Here is a 22,892-nt window from a genome sequence, read left to right on the forward strand (position 1 = left end):
CTTTCAGCCACCCAAATGGTTAAATAACAGACAAAAATAAAAATAGAAATACTCTCTAAGAGACAAAAATAAAGTGAAACACAAAAGTAAAATACAATGAAAGGAATTATCTGGTTTTAGTAATTTGAGTATGTATCCCTAGTGGAATACACTGTAAGGAGTAAAAAATTCTCTAAGGACACAAAGAAGTGCAAAAAACAATTAAACTATTTTCAGAAATCACATTGTTAGTAATACTATTATTATTTCAAAACTGTTAATACTCATTGTAGGATAAACGAAATAAGTCATTGTTAATGTTGCTAAGAATCAAGATTCTCAGCTGGTGAACACTTGCAATCTTAGCTACTTGGGAGGCTGAGGCAGGAGGATCACAACTTAGAGGCCAGCCTCAGCAACTCAGTGAAGAACTCAGTGAAACCCTGTTTAAAAATAAAAAAAAGAAGAGCTGGGAGTGTAGTTCAGAGACTGAAAAAGACAGCCTATTTCAGAGGTAGAGCACTTACATATTATGGAAAAGGCCCTGGGTTTAACCCCCCAGCACTAAAACAAATCAAAACCAAGTCAACAATTTCAATTAAAAGACTTGAAGAACGACTAAAGTAATTCTAAGCCAAAAAAGCAATGCTAGAGGCATCACAATACCTGACTTTAAATTATACTACAGAGCTATAGTAACAAAAACTGCATGGTACTAGCATAAAAACAGACACATGGACCAATGATACAGAATAGAAGACACAGAGACAAACCGACAGAGATAGAATCATCTGATCCTTGACAAAGGTACCAGAAAGATACATTGGAGAAAAGACAGCCTCTTGAACAAACAGTGCTGGGAAAATAGGGTATCCATATGTAAAAGAATGAGACTAGACCCTTATCTCTCACCCTGCACAAAAGCCAGCTCAAAATGGATCAAAGATCTAGGAATTAGACTAGAAGGTATGCAACTCCTAGAAGGAAACTTAGGGCCACACTCCAGCATATAAGCACAGGCAACAACTTTCCCAAAAGGCCTTCTTTAGAAAATAATGCCAAGAGTTAATAAATGAGATGGCATCAAATTAAAAAGCTTCTGCACCGCAAAGGAAACAGGAATGTGAAGAGAACACACAGAATGGGAGAAAATTCTAGGAACTTTTCTGACAGAGAATATTAAAAATACATTAGGGGCTGGGGCTGTAGCTCAGTGGTAGAGCGCTTGCCTTGCAGGTGTGAGGCTCTTCATATCCTCAGCACCATATAAAAATAAATAAACAAATAAAGATATTGTGCCCATCTACAACTAAAAAAATATTTTAAAAAGGGATATGGATAGGAAAAGAAGAACTCAAATCATCACTATTTGCAGATGATATGATTCTATACCTAGAAGACCCAAAACATTCTACCAGAAATCTCCTAGAACTAATAAATGAACTCAGCAAAGTAGTTGGATATAAAATCAACACCCATAAATCAAAGGCATTTCTGTATATCAGTGACAAATCCTCTTAAAGAGAAACTAGGAAAACCACCCCATTTACAATAGTCTCAAAAAAATAAAATACTTGGGAATAAACCTAACAAAAGAGGTGAAAGTCCTCTACAATGAAAACTACAGCACACCAAAGAAGAAATTAAAGAAGACCTTAGAAGTTGGAAAGATCTACCTGTTCTTGGCTAGGCAGAATTAATATTATCAAAATGACCATACTACCAAAAGCACTATACAGATTCTGTGTACAATCAGTGACTTGAAAAATTGTGCTCTATATGTATACTATGAAATGAATTGAATTCTGCCATCAAGTATAACAAATTGGAATAAATAAATAACTTAATAAAAAATGTCAAAATTACATATAAGAGGATGTGAGGGGAAAGGGAAAAATAATAAGGGAGAGAAATGAATTACAGTAGATGGGGTAGAGAGAGAAGATGGGAGGGGAGGGGAATGGGGATAGTAGAGGATAGGAAAGGTAGCAGAATACAACAGTCACTAGTATGGCAATATGTAAAAACGTGGATGTGTAACCAATGTGATTCTGCAATCTGTATACGGGGTAAAAACGGGAGTTCATAACCCACTTGAATCAAATGTATGAAATATGATATGTCAAGAGCTTTGTAATGTTTTGAACAACCAATAAAAAAAGTAATTAAAATAAGAATACATTAAAAACTCAAAAAACATTAAAAATAAACCTAATTAATAAATGGGTAAATGAATTAAATAGACACTTTGCAAAAGAAAAAATACAAATGGCCAATAAATATATGAAAAATGTTCAATATAATTAGCAATTAGGGAAATGCAAATCAAAATTGCACTGAGACCAGTCAACCCAGTAACACTGAACACTACGAACAATAATAAATTCTGGAGAGGATGTGGAGAATAACAAGCACTTTTACAATATGGGTGGGATTGTAAATTAGTACATGCACTACAGAAGTCAGTTTGGAGGTTCCTCAAAAGACTAGGTATGAAACCACCCTGTAACCCAGCTATAGCACTTCTGTGTATTTCTCCTAAAGAATTAAAGTCATCATACTACAGTGGTACATGCATATCCATGTGTATAACAGCACAATTCACAGTAACCAAACTATGGAACCAACCTAGGTGTCCATCAACAGATGGTTTAAGAAAATGTGGTGTCTATATACACAATGGAGTTTTATTCACCCATAAAAAGTGAAATTATATTATTTGCAGGAAACAGGATAGAACTTATGACCATTATGGTAAGCAAAATAAACCAAAACTCAGAAGGTCAAGGGTCATGTTTTCTCTCACATGTGGAAGCTAGAGAGGAAGAAGAAAGGTGAGGGTATCTCATGAAAAGCAAAGGTAGACTCAGAGAATACAGTAAAGAAGCAGGGAGTTCTGGGGAGTATTGTTGGCCAAATAATATTGTTATATGGTATGCATGTACAACTATGTACCAACGAATTCCACTATTATGTATAACTATAATACACCAATAAAAATTGGGAAAAAAACGGAAATGAAGAACAAATGATGATAGAATTGGAACAAGATTATTATTGGAAGACAGCTATGTTTCTGACTATATCATAAGGCCACCCTGGAACATGACTGTTTTTACAAACTCCAAATGAAATGAGTAAGGCAATAATCATTACTGGCAGCAAATGTTATAATAGAAAGAGACGATCCATACCATGAGTCTCCTGAAGAAAATTCCTATCACCAACCACCCATATTAGTTTGCCAGGGCTGCCTTAATGAAGTACCACAAATTCCAAATGGGTGGATCAAGCCACAGAAATTTATTTCTACACAAAACTAATAAGGTGTTGACAGGGTTGGTTTCTTCAGAGGTTTCTCTTTTTGGCTTGTGGATGTAATCTTTTCTATGTGTTTTCAGGTGTTCATTCCAGATTAACTGTCAGAATGTCTCCTTTTTTCTTCCCCTCCTTGCAGTGCTGGGGATCCAACCCAGGGCCTTTCACATGCTAGGCAAGCATTCTACCACAAAGCGACATCCCCAGCCAAGCCCAGCCTAAACAGTCTTTTCTTTAAAAAGACACCAGTCATTTTAGAATAGGAACCAACTCATTTAACTAAATTACTTCTTTAAAAACTCCACCTTCAAACACAGTCCCAGTGTGAGGTACAGAGGGTTAGAACTTCACATGTGGATATTGGAAGGACACCGTTCAGCCCATTACCCCACCCCGAAATAGTCTTGCCAAATAAAATATAAATCAGATCAAGCCCTAGAACTAAACACCCATTTACAGGAAATATAGGGCTGATGTGGGAAGAAAACATGTTAAACAACAACATAAGAATGCCATTAGTAAAATTCAGGATTTGGAAAATTCTTTCAGACCATTGACCTGTAACTATAAAAATAAATTGCAAGGACCGCCCTCCCACTCCAAAAGAGGGCTTTGTAGGTATTCCAATAAAAATATTTATTCATTCATTCATTCATTCATTCTTCTTCTTTTTTAAATAACAAGAGACAATTTGGAAAACTGAACCTTGACTAAGAATTGTTGCAGTGCTAAGAAATCATTGTTTCTTTTAAATGTAATGATGGTATTCTGATCATGTTTTTTAAAGCACTCCTTTTTTGAGATGCATATTGAAATATGTACCTACAAATGATAAGATGCCAAGGATTTGTTTCAAAGTACTCCTATTGAGGAATGCAGATGAAACCAGGGGTGGCAATGTGTTCATGGCCTAATCTGGGAGATGGGTACATTGGGATTTACTATAGTAAATAAATGTGTTGTATTTAATATACATAGTAAATAAACATTTATTATAGTATTCACTCTACTTTTATGTCTGAGTTTGCCATATTAAACATTTATAAATGAGTCCATGAATGAATGGGTGGTTGGGCCATGCATCTCAAAAAGCACAAGAAAAACCACTGAAAAGCAAAGGAAAAATACTGATCCAAAGGAGCACAACTGGAACTAAAATGTGGTTAACAAATGCTAGCAGCCCTGTTTGTAGAGCACCAGCCAGATACCAGGACAGGCACCAGGCAACATTATCCATCTATATTTATAGTTACAAATCTCTACTGCATTTCATCTTTATTACATTGCTGGAGCAGATAGGAAATTGGGCCATCCACATTTTACTAACAGGGAGTCCAAAATTCTGATGTCTAAAACCACAAGTTGGGAAGCACCTGACACAGATCATGCCCAGGACCTTGGCCTACAACTAGTCTGCCCTTCTCTTACTCCACCCTAGCTCTGGGGCCCAAAAGGGAATGAAGTCAAGGCCAAGACAGAATGGCTTCAATTTGGAAATAAACCTTTTGGTTTACTGTGTGTAAGGAAATTTATTACGAGAGTTTAACTTGCCTTGTCTTCTATTAGTGCTTTTTCCTTTCAAAGGAAAAAAAAAAAGCAGTTAAAAAGATCTTCATCCAACAGAAGTGCTTGGAGTCACGTTTCTTCTGCCAATTCACTGTTATGGCAATGAATTCCAAACGTGCTCTTTATCCCCATGATGTTGTGTCTTAAGTTAGGACACGGACAGGACAACGTGAAGGAAACAGAGTGTGGGGAAATACACGTGCCTGTTGCATCTTCAGCTCTGAGTTTTCAGATGCCCTCCAAGGCAGAACAGGACTCCTTGGAGACGATTCACACGCACACATTATCTCAAATACATTGATCTTTTTCATTTGCAGAGTATGTTTTGGTTCTGTTTTTTATTTTCACAATGCTCTTTTTAATAACATGGGAAATTAGACTCCATTTCAGGAAGATTTCCATCAAAACAGACAAAAAAAAAATGAAAGTGTCAGCCCACAAAACTGAAGCTGGATGCTCCTCAGATGCTTTTGAACCAGGCGTTACTCAAGCTACTAGAACAGAGGTTTTTCTTTCTCCAGATTTTTACCTCCCTAATAAATATTAGGGAAAGAGTGTATCTCCTCCAGATCATCCTCTTGACCTTGTTCCTCCAAGTTGTTTAGTCTCTGGCCATTTGTCTCTCTGCAGAGTGATATGAAGCTTTGCTTTGTGAATTTGCATCAAGTCCAAAGGATTGGGCATAAATGAGGACATTTTGGTGGGTTCTCTCATTCATGAGAATAATAAAATTTCAAGTTATTTTTAAATCAAGTTATATAAAAAGTTAGAAAATAGGCTGGCAGACCTACAAGATGTTGATGTTCACCTTTCATTTTAAAATTCACATCCAATCCCTGAGCTACAGTGAGTACAGTGTGCAATTTATGTACTGCGTGATTACCCTGTAAATAGCAGTTTTACAGCATGTATTTCTTCATGTAGCAAAGTATTAATTTGTTACATGTAATTGTGTAAAGCAGACCACACTATTTTGCAATCTTATTTTGTAATTTCCTTATTTTTAATATGCTTAAAAAATGGAAGTGACCCTGGCGTCTCTGGATATCTGAAAGGCTTTTCAGATCCTCAATATCTGAAAGTCCTTCTTAAAGAGGAAGACAAAGCCTTATGGTTTTAACAGTCACAACAATTAACATACCCAAAGCACTTCTTGGTGCCAGGCACTGGAGGGGATTCTAACTAAACTATCTAGTATGTACCAATTCACTTAATCCTCATGATGATCCTGCAAGGCTGGTATTATCTCCACTTCACAGGTAAGGAAACTGCTAAGGAGTTGTGCTTCACATTTGCTGATGAGCTGCTATAGGCAGCTAAAGAAATTTGAAGTATGAGAGAAATCATCTAAAACTAAATACAAATTGTAAAGCCTCACAGTTAAAGAAAGAAGCTACTGAGAGACAAAACTCTCCATAATGAAATTTCCCTTTTAGAAGCCTCCAAATTCTCATCCTGTTTCTTAATCCTCATTTTCTCATATGAGAGTGCTGATTTCTTTTTTACCACTCTCTAGAAAATTCCACCTTTCTTCAGCAGGGCTGTTCTTGCCCCAAGGTCACCCCTCTTCCTCTGCCAGGTGAAATGTGTTCCTTGTAGTAGAAAAATCTCAGTCTGAGTTACCTGGTCTAACATACCACTCAGAACATGGGGTGGAAGAACATCTCAGGTGCCTGGTGTCTCTCTGAAAGAGTAACAATTAAAGACCTTTATTCTATCATGGCCCATCAATAAATGCTGAATCCATATTTGTATTTCCCAAAGACTAACACTGATTGTCAGACACAGTTAAGTCTAAACCAATCCCTAAAGGTATAAAGAAATGTCTGGAGAAGTTTCATGATTTGCAAATGTACCTTCCTTTACAACACAGCTAGCAAATCATATTATGATGATTGGTTTATTTTGCTATTTCCTTCCCCTCAAATTGGCTTCCCTTAGGCAAACCATCATTATTCCCATAACTGTATGGGGTGGGTAAAGGCTTTGGTCTTCCAGCTCCACCACAATGCAAATAAGGTCATCTGAGGTTTTATTTTTAATTTTTTTTAAATAAACTTCCTCTACATTCTAAGTCATCAGTAAAAGACTGTGGTTGATATTCTTTGGTCACATTCTTTCCCAACATCAAAAGTATTTATTGAGAGTTCCCTGAGGACCTCCTTGTTATTCAACAATGTATAACTACTTTCTTTGAGCCAAGTCTCAGGCCCTGGCGCTGCCCCAGAGAAAGTGGCAAGAAATCTCCTGTTAATGTGTTAATGTGGTAAGCTTTGCTAGTGGTTGGCCCCAAACAGGGATAAATCAGGCACTCTAAACAGTTCAAAGACTGTTTTGAATGAAAACAAGTAGTTCTCTATGAATTGCTCACAATGCCCAGGATAACAACTTTTCCAAAGTACTTTTCACATACTACATTGTTTCAATCTCATAATAACCCAGAGAAGTCGTTAGACTTGGCTTCATTGCCTACATTCAATAGACCAGGAAATTGAGACTCAGAGAGAGTGATCCGGCAAGCTAATTAATCACAGAACAAAGTTTATCTTCTGACATATTAGTCCATCTCTTGCCAAAGCACTGAAGTTTGCCTTCCTTACATCAGTAAAGCATTTTACAATTATTCCCCCTAGTGCAGAGTTCCATAGGCATCATTAAAAACTCATTAAATCGCTATAACTAGTCTATATGTGAGTTTTCTTATGATCCCTGTTTTATAGATGGGGAAGGCTCGCAAAATTTTTATTAATGCATCAATATACAATCATACTTGGAGTACCCTCCTAGTACCTGTAAGTCCTTTGTTAATCAATAATACAAATTTGAGATCCTAAAATAATCTGGGGGGTGGGTAGGGCCTCTGAGTTGAAAGGGAAAAGGTTTTTGAGATAAATCAAGAGCCAGCAATAATTCTAACCATTACCATTGACATTAGGAATAACTTCTGAAAATAAATTGATTTCAACAAGGTACTAAAATCATTCACTGGGAAAAGAGTAGTTTATATTCAACAAATTGTGCAAGGACAACTGGATATCTGCATGCAAAAGAAAGAAAGTCAGTCTCCTCCTTCACGACATATACAAAAATTAATTCAAAAGGGACCAAACTGAATATATGAGTTTAAACTATAAAACTCTTAGAAGAACATGTAGGGTTATAGCCTTAAGACCTTGGATTAGGCAATGGATTTTAGGTATGATACCACACGTACAAATAACAAAAGAGGGGGAAATGGGTAAATTGGATTTAGTCAAAATGAAAAACTGTTGTGCTTCAAAGAACACTATCAAGAAAGTGAAAGATGAAAAACAGAATGAGAAAATATTTGCAAACCATATATCTGATAAAGGACTTAAATTCAGATTTTATATTAAAAACTCTCTCAAATAAATGATTGGAAGACAAATAATCTTATTAAAACATAGGCAAAGAACTTGCACACTTTTCTGAAGAAGATACATAAACGGCAAGCACATAAAAAAATGTTCAACATCATTAACCTTCAGGGAAACAAATCAAAACCACAATGAGATGCCACTTTACACCTGCTCAGATGGATATAATTTTAAAAGATAGTCAATATCAAGTACTAATGAGGATACAAATTGGAACCTTCATATTGCGGGCAGGAATGGAAAATGGTGTAGCCATTTTACAAGACAGTCTGGCAGCTTCTTAAAAAATTAAACAGAGTTATCATATGACCCAACAATTCCATTCATAGACATAGAGAAAATTGAAAATGTATCCACACAAAAATTTGTACTCAGATGCCTGTAGCAGCATTATTTACTGCAGTCACTGAGTAGAAAGAGCCCATGTGTACATTAACTGATGAATAAACATGAACAAAATGTGGTATATCCATACAATGGAATAAAATCAAGCTATAAAGAGGAATGAAGCAATGATATATGCTACGACAGAGATAGACCTTGAAAACATCACATTTAGTGAAGAAGCCAGTCACAAAAGGCCACAAATTATAGAATTCCACTTATATAAAATGTGTAGAATAGGCAATCCATAGAGACATAGAGCACATTAGTGATTGTTAAGCACAAATGGGAAAGAGAAGTGACTATTAATTGATAAGAGGGTTTTCTTTTTTTGGTGGGGCAGGGGGAGTCACAATAATGTCCTGGAATTAGATAGTGAAGTGGTTGCATACCTGTGGATACACTAAACAATTTACTGAATTCAGACTTTGAAAGAGTGAATTTTTCCAGGTGCAGTACCACATCCCTGTAATTCCAATTTCTCAAGAGGCCAAGGAAGGAGGATGGCAAGTTTGAAAGAGGACTGGCAACTTAGCAAGATTTAAAGTAAGTAAATAAATAAATAAAAATAAAAGGGGCTGAAGATGTAACTCAGTGGTAGAGTTCCACTGGGTTCAATCCCCAGTACTGGAAAAAAAAATTTATGGTATGTGAATTGCATCTCAATAAAATAATTCTGGCTTCTCACACCTGCTACACTATGGAAAACAAATCACCTACTTCAGATACATAAGCTCATCACCAGATTTGCTCTGAAAATAAGTAGAAGGACCAGAGTGGTTGCTAAGACTCAGAAGTATTCCAGCTACTCCATGCCCATCTCTAGGGAGTGTACATTCAAGTTTTAGACAATGACCAGCCCCAAAGTGAAATGTTGTCTAAAACACAGCTTCAGGATCAAGCTGGTCTCTTTTTCAGTAATCTTCATCCTAACCTGTTTCAGGCATTTCCTCTGCAGAATCAAAAAGGAGGTCAGGTTTTTGATTTGTTCTAAGATAATTGAACTAATTCAACACATTTTACTGTGCAGCTGGAAAATACCAGGCAATGGCTAGAAAAGTCAACTATGAGCCTTCAGGGAGCTTATACTCTAAAATGAGAGCTAGGTCATTGAAAAAGTTACTTCTCTAATTGCCTGATCCCCACAATGTATTCTATGCCCCCTTTGGAGCCACTCCGTCCTGGAGTAGTGGACTTGACCACTGAGAACTGCATCACTCAGATGCCCTTGTACTGGCAGAAGTTCAGATAATAGGAAGTAAGAGGTCAAGGTATTTCTTCTGCCATTCCCTCCCTGCTTCCGTGCGAAATTTCTGGGAGCAGTCTTCAGCCTCTTCATCTGCAGGAAAGACCCTCCTCCACAGCTCCAACTTTCATTGGCAATTCCATTTTCTTCCTTTGTCTTTTCCTACCTAGGTATGTGTGTAGAAAAAGACAAAGACATGTCTGCAAAGACAGCCCTTCATGATTGATTTCAACCCTATATGAATATGCTGCTCATTCTCTTAAAAGGTAGTATCTATTTCACCTTCCCTTGAATCTGGACCTGGTCTTGTAACTTGCTTTGGATGATAGAATGTGGCAAATGTGATGCTGACAGTGCAAGGACAAGCCTTTAAGGGTCTAGCATCTTGCAGTTTGACTCCCTTGAGATCCAGCTATCTATGAGGAACTTGGACTAAATGATTAAATAGGAAGCCACATGGAGAAAAGGAGAGACAATTCTAGTCCACCCCTTGCTTTCCAGCTCCCCCAGTAGAACCTCTAGACATCTGAATGAACATGTCTTGGGTCTTCCAGCTCACTCCGCAAGGTGCAGAGTCCAGATGGGCCATTTTCACCAAACCTGATCAAATTGAAGAACTGTGGGAAAATTAAAAACCCACCAACACCACCATCACTTAAGTCATTAAATTTTGGAGTGTTTATGCAATAATAGATGACTAAAACAGGTCGTAATGGTTTTTCATACTGCTAGTTATAGATGCCTGGAGAGACCCTCACCCTGCCTCCATCGATGGTCCCTTCACTTCACTCACTTTAATGAAGCCCTGTTGAGTTCTGCTTCCTGCTGCAACCCCACTTAATAAAACAAATAAAACAACCACAGATTTTTGTTGGTATCTGGATGAAAATAAACAGGATGCAGGGATACAGGATGTCAGAGAGAATCAAGGTCAGACACAGGAGATAAGGATTGCCTTCCTGACTCTGCCTAAGCTAGTTGATACCTGCAGCAAAGAGGCTCATGGCAAGAGGACGCTGGGGGAAGCGAGGTGGGAGCCAACTCAGTGGAGGAGCTATGTCAGGGGCAAGTCATTGTTTGGGGTCTCTAAATGCTTTTTGGATCCCTGAGGCATCTCTCATTTGTTAGGCTGAATAGTTGAAGTAGAAGAAAAACAATAGGAATGATTCCTTCCCTGACACATCTGCTTCCACTACATATCAGGTGCAATTTTGAAGGGTCTGAACCCTACTGACCAAACAGAACAAGACTGAAAAACAAGGGAGATATTAAAAGGAACTTTTATATCAAATATGAAAGCACAGATTCATCTTTGTTACAAATACCTTGTAATTAAGGCAATATATTTTTTATCAATCTAATGAACAAAAATTCAAGAGAAATGGTATTGAGCGCTGATGAGGATGTGATAAATGGCTCTTCAACATGCTGCTTGGTAAGAGTAAAAACTGCTACAACCTCCTTGGTCTATGTTCAGCCAAGACAGCTGGCCCTCGCTACCTGTGGCCTCCAAATCCATAGATTCAACCAATTGCAGGCCAAAAATACTTGGGAAAAATTGCATCTGTACTAAATATTTACAAACTTTCTCCCTTATCGTCATTATTTCCTAAATAATGCAGTATGACAATGATTCACTTAGCATTTCCATTGTATTAGGTATTCTAAGCCTGTGGGAAGACATGTAGGATATATGTAAATGCTACACCATTCATACAAGACACTTGAGCATCCATGGATTGTGACATGTGTGTAGTCCTGAAATCAACCCCCCATATCTGAGGGAGAACCACACACAATTAAAAAGAAACATGTATCCTCTTCTGAACCCATTTTTTAGAAGCTATTCTAAATACCAAATATAAAGATATATACAGAAAGATCTATTTTATTGTAATCCTATCTGTACTGGTAAATAGAAATAAACTGGCTATCCATTAATAAGAAAATAGTTCAATAATTTTTTTTGGGGGGGTGGTACTAGAGATTGAACCCAGGTCTCTTATGCGTACTAGGTAAGCACTCTGCCACTGAGTTATATCCCAAGTCCAATAGTACATTCCTATTAAGGAATTGTGCCATTATTATTAAGAATGTGCAAGACCTGCATATATAGAACTGGGAGCTATATGAAACGTTATGGAATATTTTTATTCTTTTATTTTTATTGTTTTGGAGCACTGGGGATTGAACCCAAGAGCCCTCTATCACTGACCATTATCCCCAATCTTTTTTATGTTTTGAGACAGGGTCTCACTAAGTTGCCTAGGCTGTTCTCAAACTTGCAACCTTCCTGTCTCAGCTTCCTGAGAGGCTAGGACTCTAGACATTTACCACCACACCTGGCATATCATGCAGTATTTTTAAAAGGAAGCATTATGCACAACATGATCCCCAAACCTATTTATGAACATGAGTATTTGTTTATATTCATGTGAGCAAGGATAGAGTGTGGAAAAATGCACATTGAACTTTTAACACAATTACCATAAAGCATGGAAATGTTAACTTTTTCTAGACATATTTTTGGATTGTTTAATTTGTTAAACATGTATATTTACTTTGAATTCCCTTATTCCTGCAACTCACTCTTTTTACATCAGGAAATCATGCTTCTAATTTCTTTAACCTTAGTTTTTCTTGTCCTTGAATTTTATATAACTGGAGTCATAATTTTTTCTGTCCAGCTTCTTTGGTTCACTATTAAGATTCATCCAGATTGTTGAATATATTAGTGACTCATTTTCTATTTCCAAGTCATATTCAATTCAAATATTGTACCACAACTTGTCCATCCATACCCTGTTGACGAATATTTGGGCTATTTCTAGTTTGGGACTACTGTGATAAATAGAGCTAAGAACAGTCTTGCATAATAATTTTGGTATAGCTTTTCATTTCTCTTGGAAAAACACCCAGGAGTTGAATTTCTAGGTCAAAGCATAGCTGGATGAGGACATATGGAGCACAATTTTTATAATTAAAAAAAATAAAAATTTTAAAGAAAAAAAATTGAAGACTAAGTTTGTATTAGTAATAGTAATATTTGCTTTCTCCCCACCCCCACTAGATGTTTGGGTTTGTCAGATTGTAACTCCCAAGCCAGGTCAGTGACCTACCACTTTCCAGGGTGAATCATCAGAGATGGGGAAATTTTAATGCTACACCTACCTAAGAGAAACTAGATTTCATATCACCACCCGAAGCCAAGAGACTCGAGTTATAATTCAAAAAACTGCTAGCACACAGAAAAAGCAGCTTCCACCAGCAGATACCACCTGCAAACAAAACCAAACTCATGACACCTACATTCTACAATAACAGGGTGTCACCAGAATAGATACTCAGCATTGAAAAGAAGAAGAAAGAGCAGGTTCTGAAACTAGTCAAATGAACACATCAAAAACGAGAGTAGCAGCACCCTCACCTTCAGGAGGGTTTGTAAACAAACTATGAACCAGACCTTAGTAACTTCCAAATCCAGACTCAGAGTTTGGTGCTACACAACTCCCAACAATATCACAAAGACCTATTCTCTGGAAGAACTGACTGGAATTTGAACATGGCATAAAGGAATGTGAAAGAAAATGGATGTAGAAGAAAAAAAATAGACTTCCATGCTGTCAATGACAGATTTTAATGGTGTTGCTGAGCTGGTGGCCCTGGTCTACCTCTTGTCCTGAGAACTGGCCTTGAATCCTAACTTACAGGAAGGTGAGAGGATCACTCTTTCCTCCCAACTACAGCTGTTTGGACCAGGGCTGTTCACCTGCTCATTCAAATTTGGACTCTAAGGGCTATGGGAAATTATTGAACTTTTTTGTGAATACAGTAGCATGGCTCAATTTATGATTCCAAAAGGTTTTAGTGGAACAAATTCAGAGGCTTCTGCAATGGTTCAGATATCTAGAGATAGGATTCTGATTGACAGGCCGGGAGAAGGGGAAAATCCACAGAGACCTCTCCAACATCTAGAAACAGGGAAGGAACAGAAGTTTCCCAAGGAACCTGAAATATGGGAAGAACCAGATGACTATGGAGTGATGAAAGCAGAGGGAGGAGCTCTGAGAAGGAAAAGGGGATCACCTATGGCCTAAAAAGTAATAATGAGGAGCCTGTTTGTGAAGAAGACAGCCTTTGGTTAAAAGGAGCAGAGAAACAGAGCTGAAGCTGGAAGAAAATAAAGTGACAAGGAAGAGACTATGGCATGGGTGTAGCTTCTTGTTGCACTTAAAGGTAACTATTTTAAAAATCCAAGATAGGGCTGGGGCTGTTGCTCAGTAGTGGAGTGCTTGCCCAGCATGGATGAGGCCCTGAGTTTGATCCCCAGCACCATAAAAATTAAAAATAATAATAACAAAATAGAAAACCCAAAGGCAAGCCATTAACTTGAAATACAAGTCCTTCCATGTTGTGACCCTGTCTTCCATCAGGGTCCCACTAGCAAACACTGGCATACTCAGGGAGCATAGCTAAGTACAGCATAAGGAAGGGACAATTCACAGCAGGGCAGGCAGGGTGAGGAAGGAACCAGCATCTTGGACACACCCGGGGGGTTAGCATCATCCTGAAGAGGCAAAGGAAGGACACTCAGAACTGGAGCCATGGAAAGAGGTCCACCTGATACCAGCATGGACTATGGAGTACTCCAGACAGAAGCATGGTACCCAAGCAGGGAGGAGGGGGCAGAAAGACCACCACCTCTTTCATCTTCTGATCCCCTCTCCCCAAATTGGCCGAACCCTCTGAAAACCATGAGAATGTAGGCCTTGGAGATCGGAAGGGCATGAAAACAGAGAATACATTGAGCAGGCCCAGAACCCTGCACACCCTTGCTCACCTCCCGGTTCATCTTTGTCAATTCTGCCCATCTCCATCCAGCCTCACAGAGCCTTCTTGCAGGTCCCAGAACATGCCAAGCTGGATCCCTATCTCGGGCCTTGGCACAGGCTGATCCCTCCATGGGGGACATTCTTCTCCTCTCTTCACTGCATTCACTCAAAATTACCCCCTCCACCCTTTCCTTAAATGTCACTTTCCCAGAGAAACATTATCTGTCCCTTGCTCTTACCCAATCAAGATGAACCTCTACTGTTACATTCTCTCACTGCATTTGTTCTTCTCTTCTATGACACTCGTCATAGTTTATAACAGCAGATTTATTGTGCCATTGTTTAATACCTATATCCTCCATCAGACTGTAAACTCCATGAGAACAGGAATTAGGACTATTTTTCACAAAACAAATCTTGGCGATGAGGCAAGTGCCCAAACAAAAATTTACTGAAAGACACCATGAACCTGCTCTAACACCCTCTTCCACATCACCGCTGATCTCTGGCTACAGTTTGGCAATAATAGAGCTTATAAATAATGAAACTATTTGACATGCCAGGTCTATGCAAGAAATTTAACATGTCATCTTATCCCCCCCCTCGCAATGATCCAAGGAGACCAAACCTCTTATCAGCCCCATTTTTCCAATGAGGGAGCTAAGATTTGAGAGGCCTGGTCACATAGCCAGGTCACATAGCTGTGGAGTGAAGCCTGGGTATGAACCAAGGTCCTGTAGACACCACAGCTGTGATGGAACCCCTCGCACACATGGCACTACCTCCTTATGTCTCTCCCTGTGGGGTTTGTGTGTTTATACACATATCTTGCTTATTAAACTCTGGGGTGACACACCAGAACCCCAGAGTTGATATCAAGATTATTTTAAATTGAAGACATTTGATATCCAACAGATGTAGAAAGAAGCTCAGAGACTCCCTTGTCTGACTCAAGGCAGGAACATGTAAGAAATGAAGACCACCATGAATCCCCTCTACTCTTAAGACAGACATGGAGACACCTACCATTTGGTGAGGATTATGCCCCTGAAGATAACAGAAAGAACATTCACAGATGTACAGAAAAACATTTCCACCACCTTTGTTATCTCCATCTGTTCCCCTCCAAACCCCACTTGTCTTTCCTAAAGGAACCTGTTTATTTCCATGAGAGCCTTTTTTCCCTGCTCTTCTTCCCCTGGTAAGTTAGGTAACCATCCCTCTAAGTTACTCATCACAACATACCTGTTTGCACGCACATTGCATGGATAAACTCTTCCTTGCCTATGTGTCCTTTGTCTGTTTAATTTGAAGGCCCCTGGGCACAGACTTAAAAGGGTAGAGGAAAAGTCGCCCCCTACACACACACACACACACACACACCACCACCACCACCACCACTACCACCACCACCCATATATGTTCCAATTTTTTAGGATAACAAGTTGTATTTATCTATCCCCAATGAACATTACAGGTGCCCAATCAATGTTAAATGTTGATTCTTTCCCAGCAGGAAAGCACACTTAATGCTAATTGCTCCTAACCCCAAGTCATCAGCCAGATATATTCTATTTATTAAAGAGGTCTCTCCATTACTCTTTTTGGAACTCCATTGCAGTAAGCTTTCCCTATAGAACACAATTCTTTTGGCTTTTTTTTCTTTTGCAACTCTTCATAGATTTTTAAATTTTGTTCTCTTTCTTTCTCTTCAGTGGGGGCATATATAATAAATGAATTTATTTATATAACATATTGCCTGTCTATAGATGTATTTCTTTTAATAACTAAAATAATATCAGTTATTATGTCATCTTTAAGTTAACATGCTGGGTTAGTAACCTTTTTTTTAATTAATTCATTTTATAGTACACAACTAAAGCACAACTTCTCATTCCTCTGGCTGTACATGGTGCAGAGTCACTCCAGTAGTGTAATCATACATGTATGTAAGGTGATAATGTATATCTCATTCTACCATCCTTCCCATCCCCACAGCCCCAGCACTCCCCTTACTCCTCTCTACATAAACCAAAGTTCATTCATTTTTCCCTATCCCCTACCCACGCCCCGCCCCACTATGGATCAGCATCTACTTTTCAGAGAAAACATTCAGCTTTTGGGTTTGGGGGATCGGCTTATTTCACTTAGCATGATATTCACTAGTTTCATCCATTTTACCTGCAAATGCCATAATTGCATTCTTCTTTAAAGCTGAGCAATATTTCATTGTGCATATGTACCACATTTTTTTATCCATTTATGTGTTGATGGGCACCTAGGTTGGTTCCATAGTTTAGCTATTGTGAATTGAGCTGCTATAAATATTGATATGGCTGTGTCACTGTAGTATGCTGATTTTAAGTCCTCATGGTATAAACCAAGGAGTGGGATAGCTGGGTCAAATGGCAGATCTATTGCAAGTTTTCTAAAACATGATTCTTTGGAGGAACCTAAGTGCAAAATCAGCACACATAGAGTTTTCTCAGGATACTTGGCCTCATCCAGAAAGGCTTGCCTCAGAAACCAGACGGCTCAGTCTTTCTGACATCCATCCCATGAACCCAACTTAACCACGCAGGATGCTCCCACAGTCATATGCTGCCAGGTTGCTTCACTGAGGCATCTTGGCTTCCTGTGAGTAGAGTTTTCTGATGCATAGACACTAGGAGCAGCATCCACTCTGGGCTCTTCTGTTCCAGGTGACAGACAGCATCCTGGGAGGCAGAGACATGCAAGAGCACTTCTATCTCCATCTCTCCTCCTGCCAGCACCTTCCTACTCTCATGGAAGGCTGCAAACACGCTAGCCCTTTAAAGCACCTTCCAGGGTTCTAAACAGGCTCACCTGGTCCCTGCTGACAGCTCTGAAAGGGGACTGAATTTCACTGAAGAAAAGTCCAACTGTCGGCAGAACAGAGAGTTAGCCAGGGTGTGCCCACTATCACATTACCTGTTGCCCAATGCTGGCCCCTCCATGGCAGCCTCGGGACTCTCAACTTCTGCCTCTCCCTTGCTTCTTTTTCATTTATGATTTCCATGGCATTCTTTTCTGTCTTGAACTGTCTAACCTACCAAGATTTGTGGAATTTAGAGCACTGGGAAGGGCCATGTATCATGCAGCCCAGGAATCCCAAAGTCCTGCAAAACTTACTTCAGGGTTTTTTGTTTTTTTCAAAATACAGATCTTTAGTCTTCAGCTTAGATTTACAGTTGTGAACAACTGTTGCTTTTGTCCGCCAGGGCATGGCTTATCTTCAGAGTTTCTTTAGAGAACTCTTTCCCCATTTTGTGTGGTTTTATTAAGGTTACCAATTCTGTTTTGTCAGCCTTCCTGCAGGTGATTTGCCCTGAGATAGAGAGATGTCAAAAGTGGGCCAATCATGGAACCAACCATTTGACCCAGCTATCGCACTCCTTGGTCCATATCCAAAGGACTTAAAATCAGCATACTATAGTAATGCAGCCACATCAATGTTTATAGAAGCTCAATTTACAATAGCTAAACTGGGAACCAATCTAGATGCCCTTCAATTGATGAATGGATACGGAAACTGTGGTATATATATACACAATGGAATATTATGCAGAATTAAAAGAGAATAAAATTATGGAATTTGCAGGTAAATGGATGGAGTTGGAGAATATTATGCTAAGCAAAGTAAGCCAATCCCAAAAAAACAAAGGCCGACTAACATTTACTCTGATAAGTGGATGCTGATCCATAATGGGGGGGGAATGGGTAAAATGGAGGAACTTTGATTGGACAAAGGGGAGGGAGGTGAGGAAAGAGGGTAAGGGGGCAAGAAAGATGGTGGAATGTATGACTAGGTACATGTATGACTGCACATATGGTATGATGCTACATGGTATACAACCAGAGAAATGAAAAGTTGTGCTGCAATTGTGTACCATGAATCAAAATGCATTCTGTTGTCATATATACCTAATTAAAATTAATTAATTAATTTAAAAAATAAGTGTGAAACTATACACACAGACACACACACAAAAAAAATGGGCCAATCAGAGTTATCTCTGTGGTATTAGCCCCTGTGCATAAAAGACAAACCTATCTCTTCTCCCTTGGATGCCTAATTGTATGCAAATGTTCCCTATAAGGTGGGAACCTATTTATTATGAATTGCAGTTAGGTAAAATGAGCATCAGAGAGTTATGACAAAACTTAAATTACCAAGGCAAACTCCTGATTCCTGTGTGAAAAGATTTCCTTGCTCTGCTCTTCTTTCTTTTCTTCCTTCCTTCCTTCTCTCCCTCCCTCCCTCCTTTCTTTGTTTCTTTCCATTTTTTTACCGTTCTAGTGATGGAGCCTGGAGCTGCACCTGGCACGCGCAAGGGAAGCTGTTTACCACTGGGCACTATTCCCAGTTCCTCTTACTCTGCTTAAACTAGCTTTAATGGAGTTTCGGTCACTTGCAACCAAGTGTAAAGAATAAGCTGAATCAGAAATTCAAGAGGTAGGACACGAAAAATCTAACATTTTAAAATATGTCCATGAATTTCTGATGTGGGGTTAGGTTTAGGGTACTCTGACGGATGAAATCCTCAGTTTATAAGGACAAAAATGAAATCCACATAAGGGGTTTGATAATAGTAATGAGGTAGAACTTAGGGAATACTACTGTAGTACTCATTTTAAAGAGAATTATATATATTATTTAATTTTATCTTGAGCACATCACTGAGTTTACTATGCTTACCTATTAAACATCTGTTTACTTGCTACTGTTGTCTTATGAACAATTGTGTATCCACCACCAAGCACAGTGCCTGGAACATAGGAACCAACTAAAATATTTGAATATTAAGCAAACTTCACATAGATAATTACTATTATTACTAGTAATTATGTTATTACTATTATTAGTAGCAGAATAGTAGTAATAGTGTTGCTAACATTTACTGAATGTTAATTTTGTGCTACATACTATTCTGAGTTCTTTTTAAATATTGCCTCAATTATTTGTCTGAGAAGGTAGGTTTCTGTTATCTATTATAATATGATTAGAAACAAAGTATCCTCTTTCTAAAAAGGAGGAGCAGGGAAGTATGATCAAAAACAAGACTTGGGCGGGGGTTGTGGCTCAGTGGTAGGGCACTTGTCAAGCATGCGTGAGGCACTGGGTTCGATCTCTGGCACCACATAAAACAAACACACAAGCAAACAAAAAAACTAAATAAACAAAATAAAGGCATTGTGTCCATCTACAACTGAAAATATTAAAAAGGAAAAAAAAAAGACTCATGGCCCAAATACTGCAAGCAAGATGCATATGTTTCTCTGCTGGGTCACTTTGGGTACTTCAGGAAGCAGAAGCCACGATGGAATTAGATGAGTAGAGATTTATCAGTAGAAAAGAGAAAGAGGGAGCAAGAATAGGGTATGAGAGATTCAAATCACAAGATAGTTCTGACACCTGTCAAGGGAGAGAAGAAAGGGAAAGAAGATTGGGTAGGAAGAGTGTCCAATTCCCACACTGCTCCAAAGAAATTGGACAACCCAAGGCAAGGACTGTCCAGGAGAAGCCCAGCATAGTCCAGAAACGGCCCAGCTCCAGCAGACCTTGAACATCACCTTGGCAAAAACGATTCCTAGAAAGAGAGGCTGTTAGGAGGTGTCACACAACCACTTTCCTCAGAACTCCTATTAAACACCTGTCCGGATGGTGCTGCCCCAACTGTGGCTGCCACACCTGTGTGCCATGAGTTTGATTTCTTGGGAAGGAAATAAACACCAAGGAGCCCACCACATGAGATAAGCTAACCATATGAGACTAACAGTCAGCATCCACTGTCTACCACTATTCCTCACACGTAATTAACACAGCTGAGTATGTTTTCTTTCAAAATATATTGGTTTGACCTTACAAAAAGTGTCAGCTCATTTACTGAAAAATGTTTTCCTGAAGAGGGGTGGGTGGGGCATTTTCTCATTTATTTTTCTAGCACGGACATATTGAAATCGCCACAAAGAAGTTACTATGGAAACTGCTCCCAAACTTGCAAGATAAAAGGTACAAATGAAGCACTTTGTTGACATGAAAACGGTTAGCCTCTGGAGACCACTTTTGAACAAACTCTTCAAGTCTGGTTTTTCTGCGCCCTTCTGGGGCTCTCGGGAAGGAAAGGTGGACAGGCAGGTTTTTAGAGTCACTTTGTAGATAGTCCTAGCTAACTTTGAAAATGCCACAGGTGACAACTCTGGAGTAAGTTTAGACATACTCCAGCTTGGTGTTGGAATGAGAAAATTAGATAATGATGTTGTACTTTCTGGATAACTCTGGTGAGGCTAACTGCACTACAGTGAACAAGCTAACAGGCCCAGGGCAGGGGAAGGTGGTTATTTTGTGCGGAGCCCATTCAGTAGGTGTACTCTGGACTTGCTTGGTTTGAAAGTTAACTTGTCCTGCTCTTATTTATGCAAAGCGATCACTCTTTCTTATCTCCTCTGGCCACATTTCATCCTTTGAACCTTGGGCTGGACATCCTTTCAACTGGAAACGTAAACTTTTCATTTGAAAGCCCCATTGCTTTGCCTATCTCTGCTCATCTTTTACCTGTCCTCCCCACACACCACTCCAACTCACTTTCTGTGATCCCAAGCCTATCTCAGTAAATCTGAGCCAGCTCTGTCTTGATTTCTGCTCTTTGTACTTCTCCTCCTAGGGATTCCTTCAACTAGCCTCTCTCTGGGCCTTGCTTCTCTGAACTTACTTCAGCCTTACTAAAAACCCTTTTATTAAAGCTGTTTCCAGTAACTGAGTGCAACTTGAAGAGAGGGCTTGACAGGTCAGGGTTCAGAGGTTCTGGGGTCCTTCTTTTCTAGCTTCATGACTAATAACCTTTTCACTTCTTTGTGAACCAATCTTCATCTATTCCTTTCACTGATAATTCTTTTCTCGTAGCTCTTTTCTTATGGCCAGTTCCTTTTATCATTCTGGGTTCAACTTAAACACAATGTCCTCAGAGAGGCAGTAAATATTCCCTAATGTTATTTTCCTCTTGCATCATTGCTATAACATTATCTTATTGTTTACTTAGGCATTTGCTATCTACAATTAAATGTGTTCTTAGTTATGATCTGTTTCTTCCAATGACATTTAAAGCTCCAAGAAAACTGGGGCCCCAGCTGTATTCTCCACTTCTGGCACATAGGTGACACTCATTAACCAATTGTAACTATACAATTTAAGCCCTTTGGCCAAATAAAATTTACTTGCTTTATTTTGAGGATTGACAGAAATGAATAAATGAAAACGAAGCAATGACAACCACTGCAACAACCCCCTGACAGCAGTGTGTATATTTAGACTTTCAGAAGGTGAAACTGCCAAGTTCTTTGGCGCATTACATATAACATACATATATATGTGTATGATTAGTGATGTCTTTCTAGTTTTCCATGGAGTTTGAACTGAGTTTCTGACTTTTGTAACAAAGTATCTGATAGCTGTGTAAATATAAAACTATCGTATCACAGAACCAGAGTGAAAAAGAATTTAGAATACTTCTTTAATTTACAGAGATGGAAACTACGGCTCAGAGATGTAAATATATTTGAACATTCGAAATAAATACGGCCACTTGTCTGTCAATGAAGAATACAAACGCTGATCACGCTTCTGTGTGATTATTATTAATAACAACAATGTTTCACATTTTAAAAGAATGAGTGTGACTACATCTTACACCACTGGTTCTGAAACGTGGGTGTGATCAGTATCTGCTGGAGAACAAACGGCTGGCCCCCACGCAGTTTCGGGTTCAGAGGGTCTGGGGCAGCAACCTCAGCAAGCCGCTGCTCTCGGAGGCTGGAAAAACTACAAGTCCCGGCGTGCTGCGCGCGCCGAGGGCGGAAAGTCGGACGCTTCCGCTCCACGCAGCGCCTCTGCCGCCGCGTCTCGACGTGTCACCGGCGGCGCCGCGGCTGTAGCAAGGGAAGGAGCTGACTTGGGGAGTTCGAGGCGGCGGGCGGCGGCGGCGGCGGCGACCCCGGCCTGGACCTGCCCGGCACGGAAGTATTCCGGGGTCCGTGGGGAACAGCAGAGGGAGGCGGCGGCCCGGCCCGCGTGGGACACTATGTTGAACATGTGGAAGGTGCGGGAGCTGGTGGACAAAGCGTGAGTATCGGGGGGCAGTTGTGGCCGAG

The 22,892-nt window shown here is 39.3% G+C and overlaps 1 protein-coding gene across 3 annotated transcripts in view; it reads left to right on the forward strand.

Moving 5' to 3' along the window:
- The first annotated feature begins 22,626 nt into the window (after nt 1-22,626).
- Nucleotides 22,627-22,892, forward strand: part of Clint1 (clathrin interactor 1) — a 61,700-nt gene continuing 61,434 nt past the window's right edge. The window contains exon 1 of one of the 3 annotated variants that reach the window (XM_015492664.2): nt 22,627-22,863. Coding sequence is in view for 2 of the 3 variants with exons in the window: in XM_015492663.2 (XP_015348149.1) it covers nt 22,823-22,863 (41 nt within the window). In the remaining variant the exon portion in view is untranslated. The remainder of the gene's footprint in view (nt 22,864-22,892) is intronic. The other 2 variants (XM_015492663.2, XM_015492665.2) reach the window with 2 other exon arrangements.

This window comes from Marmota marmota, unplaced genomic scaffold (assembly GCF_001458135.2).
Source record: "Marmota marmota marmota unplaced genomic scaffold, marMar, whole genome shotgun sequence".
NCBI lineage: Eukaryota > Metazoa > Chordata > Mammalia > Rodentia > Sciuridae > Marmota > Marmota marmota.